This window comes from Aspergillus fischeri, genomic scaffold (genome assembly GCF_000149645.3).
Source record: "Aspergillus fischeri NRRL 181 1099437636264 genomic scaffold, whole genome shotgun sequence".
NCBI lineage: Eukaryota > Fungi > Ascomycota > Eurotiomycetes > Eurotiales > Aspergillaceae > Aspergillus > Aspergillus fischeri.
The window spans coordinates 2,061,620-2,075,506 of NW_001509762.1; the positions used below are offsets into that span (position 1 = coordinate 2,061,620).

Here is a 13,887-nt window from a genome sequence, read left to right on the forward strand (position 1 = left end):
CTTGCAGTTAGTACAGATAGAGGAACGAAAAAAAAAAGGTAGAGCTATATTTGGGGGGAATCTGAGACATGGTTGGGGGCCATGAATGGGTTTGGGATTTAGATATTGTTGGGATTTGTTTCAGGGTCTTCTTCTTGATCTCTGTAGATATTTTCGTATACTGATGGTATTATAATCATCTGGCTTGTTAGTGACTATCTTTGCATAAAATATAGTCATCACAATGATCACAACTTATTAAATATCTCCATGCTGCGGGATTAATAGATGAAGAAGTATGCTTAGCCCATTATCAACTTAAGCATAAGCTTATATTCATGTTTTTACAGGTACAGCATACCTAATGCATTCTTATTAACCTGCCAGCTGGCTTATGACAAAGTAGACGGAGAATAGTTGACTAGGAATTGTCTGCTTGCAGCGCCTATACCGAGATTGCCAGAAGCTATACAAGGACTAAAGAGCATTTCCTCAAAGATGGCTATACGAACATAGACCCCCACAGCAAGGGCTCTTCCAATTCCATGCCAAGTTCCATCTCCAGTATGAGTCGTTCCTCTTGTCCACAACGTGGATAGACCTGACATCTGGCTACTAGAGAGATGAAGGAACTGACTTGACCACTGGCACCGCAAATGCACCATATTCCGCCCCAGAGTAGCCGACAGGCCTCTGGCCCCCTCCGCACCCATAACAGGTCCCCATACAAGTCCGCGTCGGGGATGGAGCCAGGACATCAGCCGTCAGCGAGTACGACGCTGGATTGTCTAGAGCTCCACCTCCCCAGCTGTTGTGCCCAGGGCGATGGTTCTGCTATCAGGGAAATGGCGACGTGAGGAATCGGCTGCTGCCCAGGACACCTCCGCATGCTCAATTCGCATGTCCCAGTCCATGCATCCGTATAGCTGGGCCCGTCCGGACCATACTACAATCGCGGAAGACGACAAGCGGAAGAGTCGATTCGGGCCGGTCTCTGTTGTTTGCTTAGAGTCTCTGTACAGTTTCAAGCCCTTGGCAAGGACCAATACGAGATCCCAGATCCGGGCTGCGCAGTCGTATGCAATCGAGGCGATGGTTTTGCTGTCTGGCGAGAAATCAATAGCAAACAAATAGCCTGCATGGCCCCCAGTGCCTGTCTGCGGATCCTCGCGGTGGGGTCTCACAGGTTGACTGTCTCATCCAGTGACCCTGTCGTGTTGAGATGAGTTGACCGTGACCACTGAGAGACTCTATGTGAGTGCTGGTCCCATCCCACAGTCGCAGTAAATTATCTTCTGAAGTCCAGCAATACGGCTGTTGTCTTGCAAGACGGCTACGGCGATGGGGTATCCACTGTGGCTAAAAAGCTTCGCTGGAGGTACCAGTCGCGAGATGCAGCACATGCACTTTTCTGGAAAGCGAGGTGACAACAATAGTTTTGCCGTCAGATGAGAAGGCTGCCCCTGTGCTGAGAGTCTGTTTGCGGGCGGGGCTTGGTATATCCCAGAGCGATAGGTGCTGCTTGACATTGAAACAGCCAGGCTCTTGCCACCAGGCGAAGGACCACAACGAGGGGTGTCCTGCCTTCAACAAGGCCTGCTGGCAGGTGCCAACTGTCGAATCCCAGATCTTACTGTCTTTGTCAGACGAAGCTGAAGCAAGGGTCTTGCCATCTGGTGAGTAGGGACCGAGGACACATCTTCAACATGCCCTCCTGGACTGTCAATTTTGGCCATCATGCGGTCATACAGACTCACTAAAGAAAGGCTGGCTTTGACACGCTCGACAGCTTCGTATTCGGGCAGACCGTTTGATAATATCCTTGAAGACGAAAGATACCCACAGGAAGGTATTTTGCGCCCGGCGACGGATCTCCTCTTTCATCTCGTTCAAAACATCTTGCGCGTAACCGTTGTCACGCTCCAACTCCGAGAGCCTGTGTTCGATGTAGGCGTTTTCCAGCTCCGGTCGACTCTGGACGTCGAGTTCCACCACCGCTCCTGGTGTCTCCTGTCTGTTGCAAATGTCGACCTCGAAGCCAGTTGACCTTGTTCGTGATACCGAGGGCCGAATGAGCAATCTCAGATCCTGGAGACGGGATCCCTCTGGTCGCATTCATCAAAAGCGTCAAGAACCAGATATATCGGGACAGATCCTCATCTGCCAGCATGTCTGTGAACATCCTGGCGGGAGGCTAGAAGATATTGGGTTATCGAATAGCGCGTCCCGCGTTTCTGGGGGTTTTCACATATAGGACAGCATCTACATCTTCATCTTCAGCTTCTAGGACGGATGATCCAGGCCCAAAGGAAACCCACAAGATCAGAATGTCTTTGGTTTGAAGAGGTTGACCTCGATAGTGTTGGTTCTCAGGAGGTACAAGTCTACAAGCGGTATCCTGAATCCTGATTATTTATATTGCCTTTCTGCTTCTTATATATGCAATGCCAATATTCTGATTGGCTTGCCTTCACCTTTACTGCAATCCAATGACCCTAATGACTAAATCCATTTCCCTCTTGCTAATTTAGATAGTAGATATCCCCTTACCCTAGATAACCTGACCCTATTCAAGGAAATGGCAACTTCTGAGTTACACTGCGCGCTAAGCATCTATCCCATACAGATCTGCAAAGTGCTCCATGCGCCAACTGCCAAGAAGGGCGGACATTGGTAGAATTGGCACCGACTTATTGTCCAAGTAGTGTAGATTTTCAAGCTTACTGTGGAGCCTAATCAGAATGAATGATCATATTGGATGGCTGTCTAGAAAAGAGGAGCAAAGCTATCTCCATGATGGGTCCCATAACCTGGTGCTTTACCTAACCAGGCAGGGAGCAACTCTCTAAGAGAGGCCCCGGCTCGACAGATGAACTGCGCACTGCTGGGTTGAATATCTTTGACCACCTCCTCTCCCGATCCCTGGGATATTACTCCGTATGCCCATTATTATCAACGCCGAATCACCCGACCGCAAGGCCCCGGCGTGTTGATTGCTGGCTGATATCGACGAAAAGGCTTCAGATGGTCAGTCTCTCTACCTTACAGCACAAGCCAGTGACTGACTTCTATATCTAGGAGCGTCACTATCTCGAGGAAGAACCTAATAGCGCCCCGCAGTTTGTGGCCCATCCACAGCAGCCTCCATCGTTCCCGCCAGGGCACAACGATAAATATTTTGTTAATAAAGAGGGCCAGACGCAATGGACAACAGAAACAGGCCCACAGTTTGTAGCTGGCGATACAGCTGAACGAAAAAAGAAAACGCGATGGAGGTGGATTGTCGTCGCTGTGGGGGTATTTGCGCTCGTTGTGGTTGCTGCTGTTGTAGGGGGTGTTCTGGGTAGCCGCGCTGCCCATAAGAATGATAATGAGCAAAGGTGTGCTCTCCTATCTCAAGACTGTGGGCTGGATTGATTGGACTGAGTTGAAAGCGACAGCGACAGCGACTCGGCTTTATCGTCATCGTCAGCACCCTCAGCATCATCACTAAGTGGCACCGATACCACAACTCCCACCACCATCCTCTCCAACGACCCGACATCTACTACGACGAGTTCTCCCCCTTCCACAACGACAGACACTAAACAGTCAGCAAATAACGGGAACACTCGACTAGCCATATTTGACATGTACGAAACCGACAACTGCGACGGCACGGACGATTCCTTTGCCATTACGAGCCCGGGCTCCCAACGATGCGTCCCCGTTCCCTCGAACAAGAGGTCCATTCGAGTGCTTGACAATAGGTATGTGATCTGCAGGAAGATGATTATTTGTGCACTAATAAGCTTGCAGTAGCTGTATCGTCACGACATGGAGCGGCGAGTGCAAGGGGTTGAATTTCAGAGTGCCCGATAACAATTGCCATAATGTATTGTACGCCGCTGTGTCTGTATATTGCTAGATGGCCACATTTGCTTCAGCAGTAGTCCCCGATCCAACCTCACGTGTCTGTTGGTTTGTACTGGAATAGATAGATACATACTATTCTTTGTACATATTCAAGTTGCTCTCATTCATCAATCCTACCTCGTAGCCCCGAAGCGCAATGAGCTACATTTATGCTCTAGGTGAGCTGCGCTAGAGTTCATCAGAAGCGCCACAATCAAGCCATACAGGCCTTCCTAGAGCATCAGTCACGAAACCGAATCAGAATAAAGAAATCTTACCCAAGACCTCAGCAAAAACAGAATGAGGATCACGCCCACATAAAGCCGAGGCTGCTGCGACGTTCCTCTCACGCCCGCATCGCCCACGATTCCAATCGCAAACCTAACCACGTTAGTTGAGTCTCAACAGAGATGGGCGCACAGCCCAACCGAGAGACCTGCACCCAGCTGAGCAAGACTAGTGTAGAGAGCCGCCTTTGGGAGAGGGTGTTTGCAATGGGAACAGAGGCAACCAGGCCATAGATTCCGAGAATACCGGCCATGACAGTAGGCAGAATGTCTAGACCATATCAGCATTGTTTCTCTAGAAGCATTTCTGTAAGCATACTCTTGACTATCAAGTCGGGCCTGAGGACGCCCGAGGAACAAACGACCACGCCGGCTTTTGCGGTCCCGTAGGCTGCACTACACGCCGTGAAGACAATGGCACTTGTGCATCCTAAGGCACTGAAGAAGGGCTGCTCGTGCTGTTACGATATTTTCCAAGACTCAAGACTCTTCCTGGGTTGTATAACATTGTCCAGGGTGCGCAGGTTATTTGTCAATCATTGCGATCCAACTGATGTCATGGTCTCAGGTGAAGAGAACCACTTGGACAAGTGGAGGCTATTGTTCGTCGCAATACGTGCTAAAGGAGAGCACTAAGGCCCTGTCCTTTGATATGGGCTTGTTGCTTTGAAAAGCAGATCTGTTTTGTACTTTGCTTTGACAAGTTCAGGCTGGGGTGCCAGGAAAGTATGGGTGAAATGACTTTCAGAAATCAATCACCCGTTTGCCTGAGGAGATTCTGTATGTTGGTTTTATACATTTCTAGATAAGGTATTCAGCTAGCCATCCACATATGATCGATTATATATGATCTTTGTGGACACTAAATCTGTTGTTACGACATGCCTTGCTCTGTACAGTCTTAGGGCTTCTGCTTTTCGGTCATAAAATCCCAAAAGTTCAACACATTATTACATATTATTATATTACTGTTTCTACTACACTAAGAATGGTCATCTAGACGCCCTTTTTGATCAACTGGTTTGACACATCCACCGTATTGTGTAAGGCTATCCCACAAGGCTCTCATGTAGTATTGTAATTGCACCTCTACACTACATGCTGGAGATCAAAACATAGTGACCCCTATTTTACTCTCAGTTCTTTAGTCAAATATCAGCCTTTCTCTAGTTAACGGAATGTACTCTCTCTTTCGAAACCATGATAATCTTTAATAAACCAGGGATCGACTATCCCAGTAGTTAATAACAACCCGACTCAGTATATCACGACATCCCCATTTGCTACTGTCATTCCTCCACTCCATCAACTGGCTTCTCTCATACCAGCCAATCTAGCATTGAATAGAAACACCAGCGTACAGAACCGAGTGGCAACCACTGTCAGGAACGGTGAACGAAGACCCTTGCAGTTACTTCCACTCCAGGTTTTCACAATGCATCCGCTGTACACATTAGTTTCTGCCTGTATCAAAGCAACGGGCCCAAGGTAGACGACTTACTTCAAGGAAGGCACCGAAATCGACCGCTTGTTGGAGACAGGAACGCAGCGGTAGGAGCCAGAGCCGGTAAGGGTGACGGAGTAGAAGTCGCCGCCCCAGAACTGGGCAGTAACGTCGGCGTGCTGTTGGTCCTGAAGGGAGATGCCATGATAAGTCCTAACATCACGAAGTCACCGAGTCGGTGGCAGTAGGAAGACGACAGAGGGCCATTTGTACAATCAGTGTACCCTTGCCTCGAGAGGAATGCCTCCATTGACATCATTTGGAAGGTTGAATATGCTTAGCTCTGTCGGATGGCTATTTCAGCCTCGTTCCCATAGCTGCCGATGATCCCCTTTCAACGCCTGAACGGGCTGTACTTACTTCTCACCAACTCCGCCTAATGTCAATCTGTATCCACCTCTAGTGAGAGTGTCAGCTGGCGTTGAGACGTCTAAGCTAGTGTACTAATGCATACTATGGTACTGTTGTACGGCATTGTGTAGAACGCACTATTAGGCTGGCTGTCCTGCGCACGAAGATGGACGTAACCACGAAAGGCGCAGCGGAGAATGGTTATTCGCTGTTCTTTGCGAGATTCCTCTACAGAGTAGCTCAGATGGATGATGCAGGTTGAGCAGTAGTCGTACTCTGCGGATTCATATTCTGAGGATACAACTTTGCCGCACAGTTCTCAGTATCTCATGATACGTCTAACCCTAGGCCAAGCCCTGTAGAACACTCCATAGGATCAGTTGATTATGAAAAAACAGGCTGGATCTTCCCACAATTTCTCAACGCCAACCGCTCAGCCATCAACACCTCGTACACGTGTCTGACCCATCCACAGCAGATCTTCCTTGTATCCTTGGGATCGACAATTTCCTGGACCCCAAACGCATTGGCCGTCCGCACGGGATTCATCAGCCGCAGATATTCCTCCTCCAACTCCTTATACCGGGCAGCCTTGCCCTCTTTCCCGCCCCGTTGCTCCGCCTCTCGCAGTTCCTGGCGATGGCCCACCTCGATTCCCCCGTCCAGCGGCAGAGACCCCCAGTTCCCGGATGGCCAGGCAATCTGAACGACGGGGTCTCGCGCACCCAGCATGATCCCGCCTGCGACGCCATACGCACGCCTTGTAATCACATTGAAGATAGGAGTCGTCGTAGCAAAGTAGGTTTTAGCCAGCTCAACACCCCAGCGCATCGTGGCGTTGCGTTCGGCGACGGTCCCAATAGCGTATCCAGCTACAAAGTTACACCATTAGCAACTTCCTTACAGTAGCAAGGAAAGACCAAGACATACGGACGTCGACAAACTGCACAACCGGCAGATTCATCACATCGCACAGCTTCAGCAGCCGCGCCAGCTTCTGGCTCCCGGCCGCATCCAGCGCACCCCCATTCACCTCGCAGTTATTCGCGATAATCCCCACCGGCCGCCCACCCAGTCTCGCCAGCCCCCCGATCGCCGTACGTCCCCATAACCCTCCGATCTCAAACCACGAGCCCGCGTCCACCACGCTCCGGATGATGGTGTACGGGTTATACATCCTCGCCGCCCGACGCGGGATCACACTCCGCAAGCCGACATCCTCTCTGTCTACTGGATCCTCGCACTCCACGACCGGAGGCGCCTCCCCGCCATGGTTAGGCAGGAACCCGAGCACCGTCCGCAACTGCTCGAAGCACTCGGCCTCATTGGCGGCAAGGTTATCGATCGTCCCGTTGGTGCAATGCACCATTGGCCCGCCCAGGTCCTGAAAATCCAGTCCTTCCTCGAAGGTGGCGTTGGCGACCACCTCCGGGCCGGCATTAAACAGCGCGCCGATATCCGCCGCCATGACGGAGAAATGGCACGAAACGACGCGTGCTGCGCCGAGACCGATCTATCACCGTTAGTGTAGTCCAGAGGAATGGAAAGAGGAAGGGAGGGGAGGGGAGGTACAGCAGGTCCAACGACAGCCCCCAGATTCGGAATCCCCTTGTTCAGCTGCTCGACGACCTGCGCGTACATGCGCACGTAGGGGAGATAGCTCCACCCTTCTTTGCGGATGGTGGTTACGCTGCCGCCGCCGGAGCTGCCGTCGACGAGCTTGATGACGGGCAGTTTGAGCGCGATGGCTAGCTTCTCGGCGTAGATTGTCTTGTCGGCCGTGGAGCCGTCGGCGTGGCCGCTGCGGATGCTAAAGTCGTCGGCTGTGAGGAGGACGCGGCGGCCCTTGAGCTTCCCGAAGCCCTGGACATTGTTGCTGGGCGTGAAGGATTCCGGGACTTCGGTGGTGGGACCTGTGGTTTTCCAGGTGACGGTGCCTGAGACGGAGCCGATCTCTTCGAAGGAGTTGGGGTCGACGAGCTGGGTGATGCGCTCGCGGACCCAGAGCTTGCCTGCTTGTTTTTGGCGTGCGTAGCCGCGGTGAGAGGGGTTGGGGGTTGCGGCGATTTCTTGGAGGGTGCTGATGGTGGACAGGACGTCGGAGTAGTCTGGTGGTAGCCTAGCTGTCGATAGATGAGAGGAGAGTTGATTGAGACGCTTGGAGGCTTTTTCGTCTTTCATTTTGTAGATTCCTCAATGCTTGAATATTGATATTCTGCAAGATGCTTGAAATGATATAAGAATGCGGGGAACCGAGAGCCGAGGTTCCCCGCATCATATCCCCATATCTATATCTATATCTGTATCTAGACTTGGATCTACACAACACTGCCAATAGATGCACTTATCCATAATGAAAAAACTCCTGATAGCCAACAGAGGCGAGATCGCAGTGCGCATCTTGCAAGCTGCCCGCGAGCTTTCACCCCCGGTCCAGACCGTCGCCTTGTCGACCCCCAACGACACATCGCATTGTCTCCTGGGCCACCCCGACCAGACCATCTCGCTCCCCTCTGCAGCCTCCTATCTCGACATATCTCTGCTCGCGCAAATCTGCCAGAGACATGCCATCGACACTGTCCACCCAGGCTACGGCTTCCTCAGCGAATCGCCCGAGTTCGCTCGCCGCATGCACCAGATTGGGGTGACTGTCATCGGACCAGGGGCCGAGATCCTCGAGCAAACAGGCGACAAACTGCAAGCCAAAGCGCTCGCTACGTCCTGCGGCGTACCAGTTCTGCCATCCCATTCCGCGCAATCTCTCGACGAGATCCGCGCGTTCGTCGAGAACGTGGGATACCCCGTCATGATCAAAGCAGTCGACGGAGGCGGCGGACGGGGCATCCGGCTGATCCACCAGCACCAAGCATCCGAGCTGGCAAACCTGGTAGCAAGAGCGCGGAGCGAATCCCCCTCGCAGACCGTCTTCGTCGAAAAGGCCGCCGTGGACGGCTTCCACCACGTCGAGGTACAGGTCCTCGGCGACGGGACAGGGACCGTCCACCATCTGCATGAACGAGACTGCAGTGTGCAGCGACGGTTCCAGAAGATCGTCGAATGTGCTCCGTCTCTTCTGGACCGGTCGATTATTGAGAAAGTCAGTGAGGCGGCGCTGCGCATCGCCCGCACCATCCGGTACCGATCACTCGGCACGTTCGAGTTCCTCGTCAGCGAGCGCACGTCGGATTTCTACTTCCTCGAGATCAATCCCCGGCTGCAGGTCGAGCATACCATCACCGAGGCCGTGACGGGGGTGGATCTCGTTCAGGCGCAGCTGCGATTAGCCCGGGGAGAACCCCTACCGCAAATCCTGGCTGAGTCTATTCCAACACCCTCAGCACGATCCATCCAACTCCGCCTCTGCGCTGAAGACCCCAGCGCCAACTTCGCGCTGAGCATCGGCAAAATCACCGACTTCTTCGTGCCACCCGGCCACGGCGTCCGCGTCGACACGCACCTCTCCCCGCCAGTAACCGTCGCCTCAGACTTTGACAACCTCCTCGCGAAAATCATCGTCACAGCCTCGAGCTGGGAGGCCGCTGTGCGAAAGGCGCGGCGCGTGCTGAGCGATACCCGTATCGAAGGCGTCAAGACGAACCTGCCCCTGCTCCGGGGGATTGTCTCGTCCGAGGACTTTCTAGCGGGGAGGGTCGACACGCAGTGGCTGGAGAGGAATCTTCCGGCTGTCCTGGGAATGGGCGAACGCATCTCCGCCTCGCTTGTCTCGGTTCACCAACCGTCCCAACCGGCGTTACAGCTACCGACATCCTCCCTCCTCTTCCGCCGCGGCGATGCATGGAGCATCTCCCTCTCCCCTCTAGCCCTATCCCCGACGTCAAAAGAAGAGGCTGAAACCAGACACCACCTGCGTCTCTCCCGCGTCCTCCGCAATGACTTTCCCTCCTCCCTAACCGCCGAGATCGAGTATACCACGCCATCGGCGTCAACTCCATACAAACTCCACCTCGCAGCCACAGGCGCAAATACAACAGCTAGCGCCCTCGTCTCGGGCCATCGTCGCGGTGACCCGTCCAACCCGCGGCATATCGTGCTCCCGCTGTCTGGGAAGTTGATCGAGGTGCTGGTGAAGCCTGGTGAGACCATCGCGCAAGACCAGGTTGTTGCGTTTGTGAAGCAGATGAAGATGGAGCTGGAGGTGAGGAGTCCGCGGGCGGGACGTGTAAAGTGGGTATTTGAGGTGAGGGATGGGGAGGAGGATGTGGTTGAGGGGATGTTACTCGTCGAACTCGATACTGTCTCTGTGGGTGTGACTAAGGGGAAGCTTTGATGGAGTCTACTTCTCGACACTTAGCTCTGGCATATCAATTATGGTGCTGTTCTATTGGGGCTAGACAGGGGAAAGGTAAAGAAGAGTGTATAGAATAATCTACGTACCATTCATCATGTATCATGCATAAAACCCTACCCTATGTCATTCCAGCAGACTCTCCTCTCTTATTAGCTTGAGAGGAAGGTACCAACTGTGAGCACAATCTCGATTTGCATATTAGTTTCATAAGGCTTCTAGGTGCACGGCGCGTAGGGTGAACAACTATAACCATACCTGAAATATCTCAGGAAGTCGAGGGCCATTGGACCAGGTTGGAGCTCCTAGACTCCACAAAGACCCTAAGGCACCGAGCAAGGCAGATAGCTCGATGACAGATGATATCAATGGCTGATTTACCAAGTTCAACCCACTCGTGAGCTGTGCCAGTGTGGAACTGCTAAAACATTTGCGAAAGGGCTTTTAGCGCCAATGCAGCCGAGATTTCCCCATTCGGTCTACGGCAAATAAGGAAAAGGGTTCGTGGAGATAATCCTTCTTTTTCTTCTTAGCTGCGGCACTTCGTAGTAGTATTACGAGTCCATATTGCAATTGCAGGCAGGATATATGGCAAGCAATGAGGAGAACTCTGTTGGTGCCCCTTTTCAACGTTGGCGGGCAATTCCGACGGACACAGTAGTGCTTACTCCGTACTTACACATAAATAGATAGTACATTATCCTTATTAGCGCCGGCCTGATCGTACTCTGCCAGCCAATTAATTAGTCACCTGAAAGTGAAGCGCATGGGGCCAAAGAAGGGGGGATAGGTTCATCCATGCATCATATGTATCACGGCACATGGCAGAAGGGATCAACTGGAAGAACCTTAACCTAATCTGATCCTCAAAATGAACCCTTTTCGCAATCGAAAATCCTCCACTTGCCATGGAATTGAATTCAAACCAATCACTGGATTCCGTGGGACTCCATATCCCAGGGCCAAGACGGCATGGACTTAGGGCATTTTGCGGTGCAGCAACCAGGCGTCTTACTCTTGTCGGCCCCAATGGAGTACAGTACGGGCGTTAACTCATAAAGGTTAGTACCGTACTTAAAGTGACCAAACTGCTTCGGCGTCCGCTTTTGAAATCGATTTGCTCCAAAAAAATCTTCGACCCAACTGGCAGATAGTCTAGGACATGGCGTTGGCTGACTTGGGACGAGCCCCCGTGTTTGATAAGGCGCTGCAGGGCCACCTCGGTTGTGACCATTTTCCCTGAATCTCTCTCTTTCTGTGTTGTGGTTATTTTCATCGCCTTCCCGCCTTCAACATGGTGAAATTGTCGTCGTTGAGGGTTCGATCGGCCGCTCTTATATTTTCAGGGGTCTCGTTTACGCTGGGGTTCTGGTTGTTGTTTGGTGGTCGGAGCCACGAACCGGTGGGATTTAATATTCCGTACAACCACGCAGATTCACCATCACCATCAGGAGACCATCCGATCGATCAACTCATCATAAATGCCGACGCAGAATGGCGATCGCTGCTTGGAAAGGAGGCAAAAACTCTCGAGGCCGCAACGGGGCAATATCGTCACCGTCGGGGTCGACATCCACCTCCAGGCTTCAAAGAGTGGTTCGAGTTCGCTCGATCCAAGGACGCGCTCATTATCGAGGACTTTTTCGATCAGATCTATGATGACCTGAATCCATTTTGGGGCCTCCAACCGAAGGAGATCCGACGACAGGCGCAGAGTCTCAAGCCCCGCATCGCTGTGCGCAAGCATAAAACGACCGCGGTCACGGACCACGAAGCACTTTGGTTAGATTCATGGCTCAGTCTTGTGCGCAGCATCGAGAAGTACCTTCCCGACCTCGACATGCCGTTTAACCCCATGGATGAATCGCGAATCGTTGTGCCTTCGGAAACCATCGCCGAATACATGGTCCAGGAACGTGTAAGCCGACAGTCGATGCGAGATAAGAATCCGGCGGAGTTTATCACCGAATACACAGCTGCTAAGGATGAATCCCAGTCTGGGAAATTCGAACCTCGCTTCCTGGGGCCCGACGATGGTCAGTTCTGGGATATGGCTCGGGTCGGCTGCCCGCCAGACAGCTCGTCGCGCGAAAGTGTCACCGTCGACCCGGCTACAGTCCTGCAAGTGGCCATGGAAAACTTTCTGCCACACTCGCAGAATGGCTATGTGCGCAACTGGACCCAGTCCAAGGATATCTGTTGGCGTCCGGAGATGCAGGCGCTCCATGGAACCTTTATCGAGCCCGTGTCGATATCAACCGCGCACGAACTCTTTCCTCTTTTCGGAGGATCCAAGCTGTCAGTCAACAATGAGATCCTCATCCCTCCTGCTATGTACTGGGCCAAGGACAAGCGATACTCTGGCGGCAACAAACATGGTGGCCCATGGGAATCCAAGAAAGACACCCTGATCTGGCGCGGCATCGCATCGGGGGGTCGCAACCGAGTCAACAACTGGACGGGATTCCAGCGCCATCGCCTATTAGCCATGTTGAACGGGACATCCGTCGCCGCTGCCGAACGGAACAATTCTCACTTTGTGAATTTCGTTCTCCCCAACTACGACTACTACCATCTGGCCTCGGGCCACGCCGGCCGCCTCCACGAGTTCGTGGAGGACCATGCTGACGCGGGCTTCATCCACCTCGTGTGCTTCCCCTGTGTCCCAGAACAGCCCTGCGAGTACGATCTGACAGACCCGCACTGCGCCTACACGGAACCATACTTCGCCCTCGTCCCCGCCATGCCCATGGACAAGCAGTACGACTACAAATACCTGCCTGACATTGATGGCAATTCCTTTAGCGGACGGTACCGCGGCTTTTTATTATCGACTTCGCTCCCCATCAAAGCAACCATCTACGACGAATGGCATGACTCCCGTCTCATCCCCTGGGCCCATTTCGTGCCCATGGACTCGACGTTCCTCGATATCTACGGCATAATGGAGTACTTTATCGGATACGGCGGGCCGGGCCATGACGACGCCGCGCGAAAGATTGCCCTGAACGGCAAGAAGTGGGCGGAGAAGGTGCTTCGCCGCGAGGATATGCAGATCTACATGTATCGGTTGTTGCTGGAGTATGCGAGGATCTGTGACGATAGACGGGATGATTTGGGGTATACCGAGGATATTTTATGGGTCAGTCGCGATTAGACCGTCTGAGGTATATACTTTCTAATGTATTTACGACCCTCTTGTATATAACTTTTTGAACTAATAGAGCATGTATTGAATGTTCTCCCAGTGTCAAGCTTCAACGTAGTGTCAGTCCTCTCATCAATTCCTGCCTGTCTTGCAAGGAAGCCTAACTTTCGGAATGCCTTTTTACTTCTAGCCTGCTCCAGTGTGCCCATCCAGATGGTGGGTGCCGTGGTGATTAGGGCTAGTCGACGCATTCCATAACTGATTCTTCACCAGAAACTCTCATGCAATCCTAGGCGTCTGCCGAAACGCAAACACTAAATGATGCGCCATCTTGCAGCCAGCAGCGTCTGTCGCATCAGGGTCTGCGCATTTCGAAAGGAAAACACGAGCCATCACTAGCCCACTTTGTGCTGCCGGA

The 13,887-nt window shown here is 52.5% G+C and overlaps 5 protein-coding genes across 5 annotated transcripts; 2 read left to right on the forward strand and 3 right to left on the reverse strand.

Annotated features, from left to right (window-relative positions):
• Positions 1-1,338: 1,338 nt before the first annotated feature.
• NFIA_079670 (WD40 repeat domain-containing protein) lies at positions 1,339-2,094 on the reverse strand (the record flags this gene model as incomplete). The annotated part of the gene is made up of 2 exons (XM_001259921.1): positions 1,339-1,652; positions 1,737-2,094. 2 exons carry the CDS (start codon positions 2,092-2,094, stop codon positions 1,339-1,341), a joined length of 672 nt encoding a protein of 223 aa, XP_001259922.1.
• A 3,568-nt stretch (positions 2,095-5,662) lies between these two features.
• On the reverse strand, positions 5,663-5,923 carry NFIA_079680 (uncharacterized protein; the record flags this gene model as incomplete). The annotated part of the gene is made up of 1 exon (XM_001259922.1): positions 5,663-5,923. One exon carries the CDS (start codon positions 5,921-5,923, stop codon positions 5,663-5,665), a length of 261 nt encoding a protein of 86 aa, XP_001259923.1.
• A 476-nt stretch (positions 5,924-6,399) lies between these two features.
• Positions 6,400-8,196, reverse strand: NFIA_079690 (acyl-CoA carboxylase subunit beta; the record flags this gene model as incomplete). The annotated part of the gene is made up of 3 exons (XM_001259923.1): positions 6,400-6,887; positions 6,946-7,528; positions 7,588-8,196. 3 exons carry the CDS (start codon positions 8,194-8,196, stop codon positions 6,400-6,402), a joined length of 1,680 nt encoding a protein of 559 aa, XP_001259924.1.
• Positions 8,197-8,368: 172 nt separating this feature from the next.
• Positions 8,369-10,303, forward strand: NFIA_079700 (putative pyruvate carboxylase; the record flags this gene model as incomplete). The annotated part of the gene is made up of 1 exon (XM_001259924.1): positions 8,369-10,303. The coding sequence occupies one exon, from the start codon at positions 8,369-8,371 to the stop codon at positions 10,301-10,303; it is 1,935 nt and encodes a 644-aa protein (XP_001259925.1).
• A 1,312-nt stretch (positions 10,304-11,615) lies between these two features.
• On the forward strand, positions 11,616-13,478 carry NFIA_079710 (putative capsular associated protein; the record flags this gene model as incomplete). Its single annotated transcript, XM_001259925.1, has 1 exon — positions 11,616-13,478. One exon carries the CDS (start codon positions 11,616-11,618, stop codon positions 13,476-13,478), a length of 1,863 nt encoding a protein of 620 aa, XP_001259926.1.
• Between the last annotated feature and the right edge of the window lie 409 nt (positions 13,479-13,887).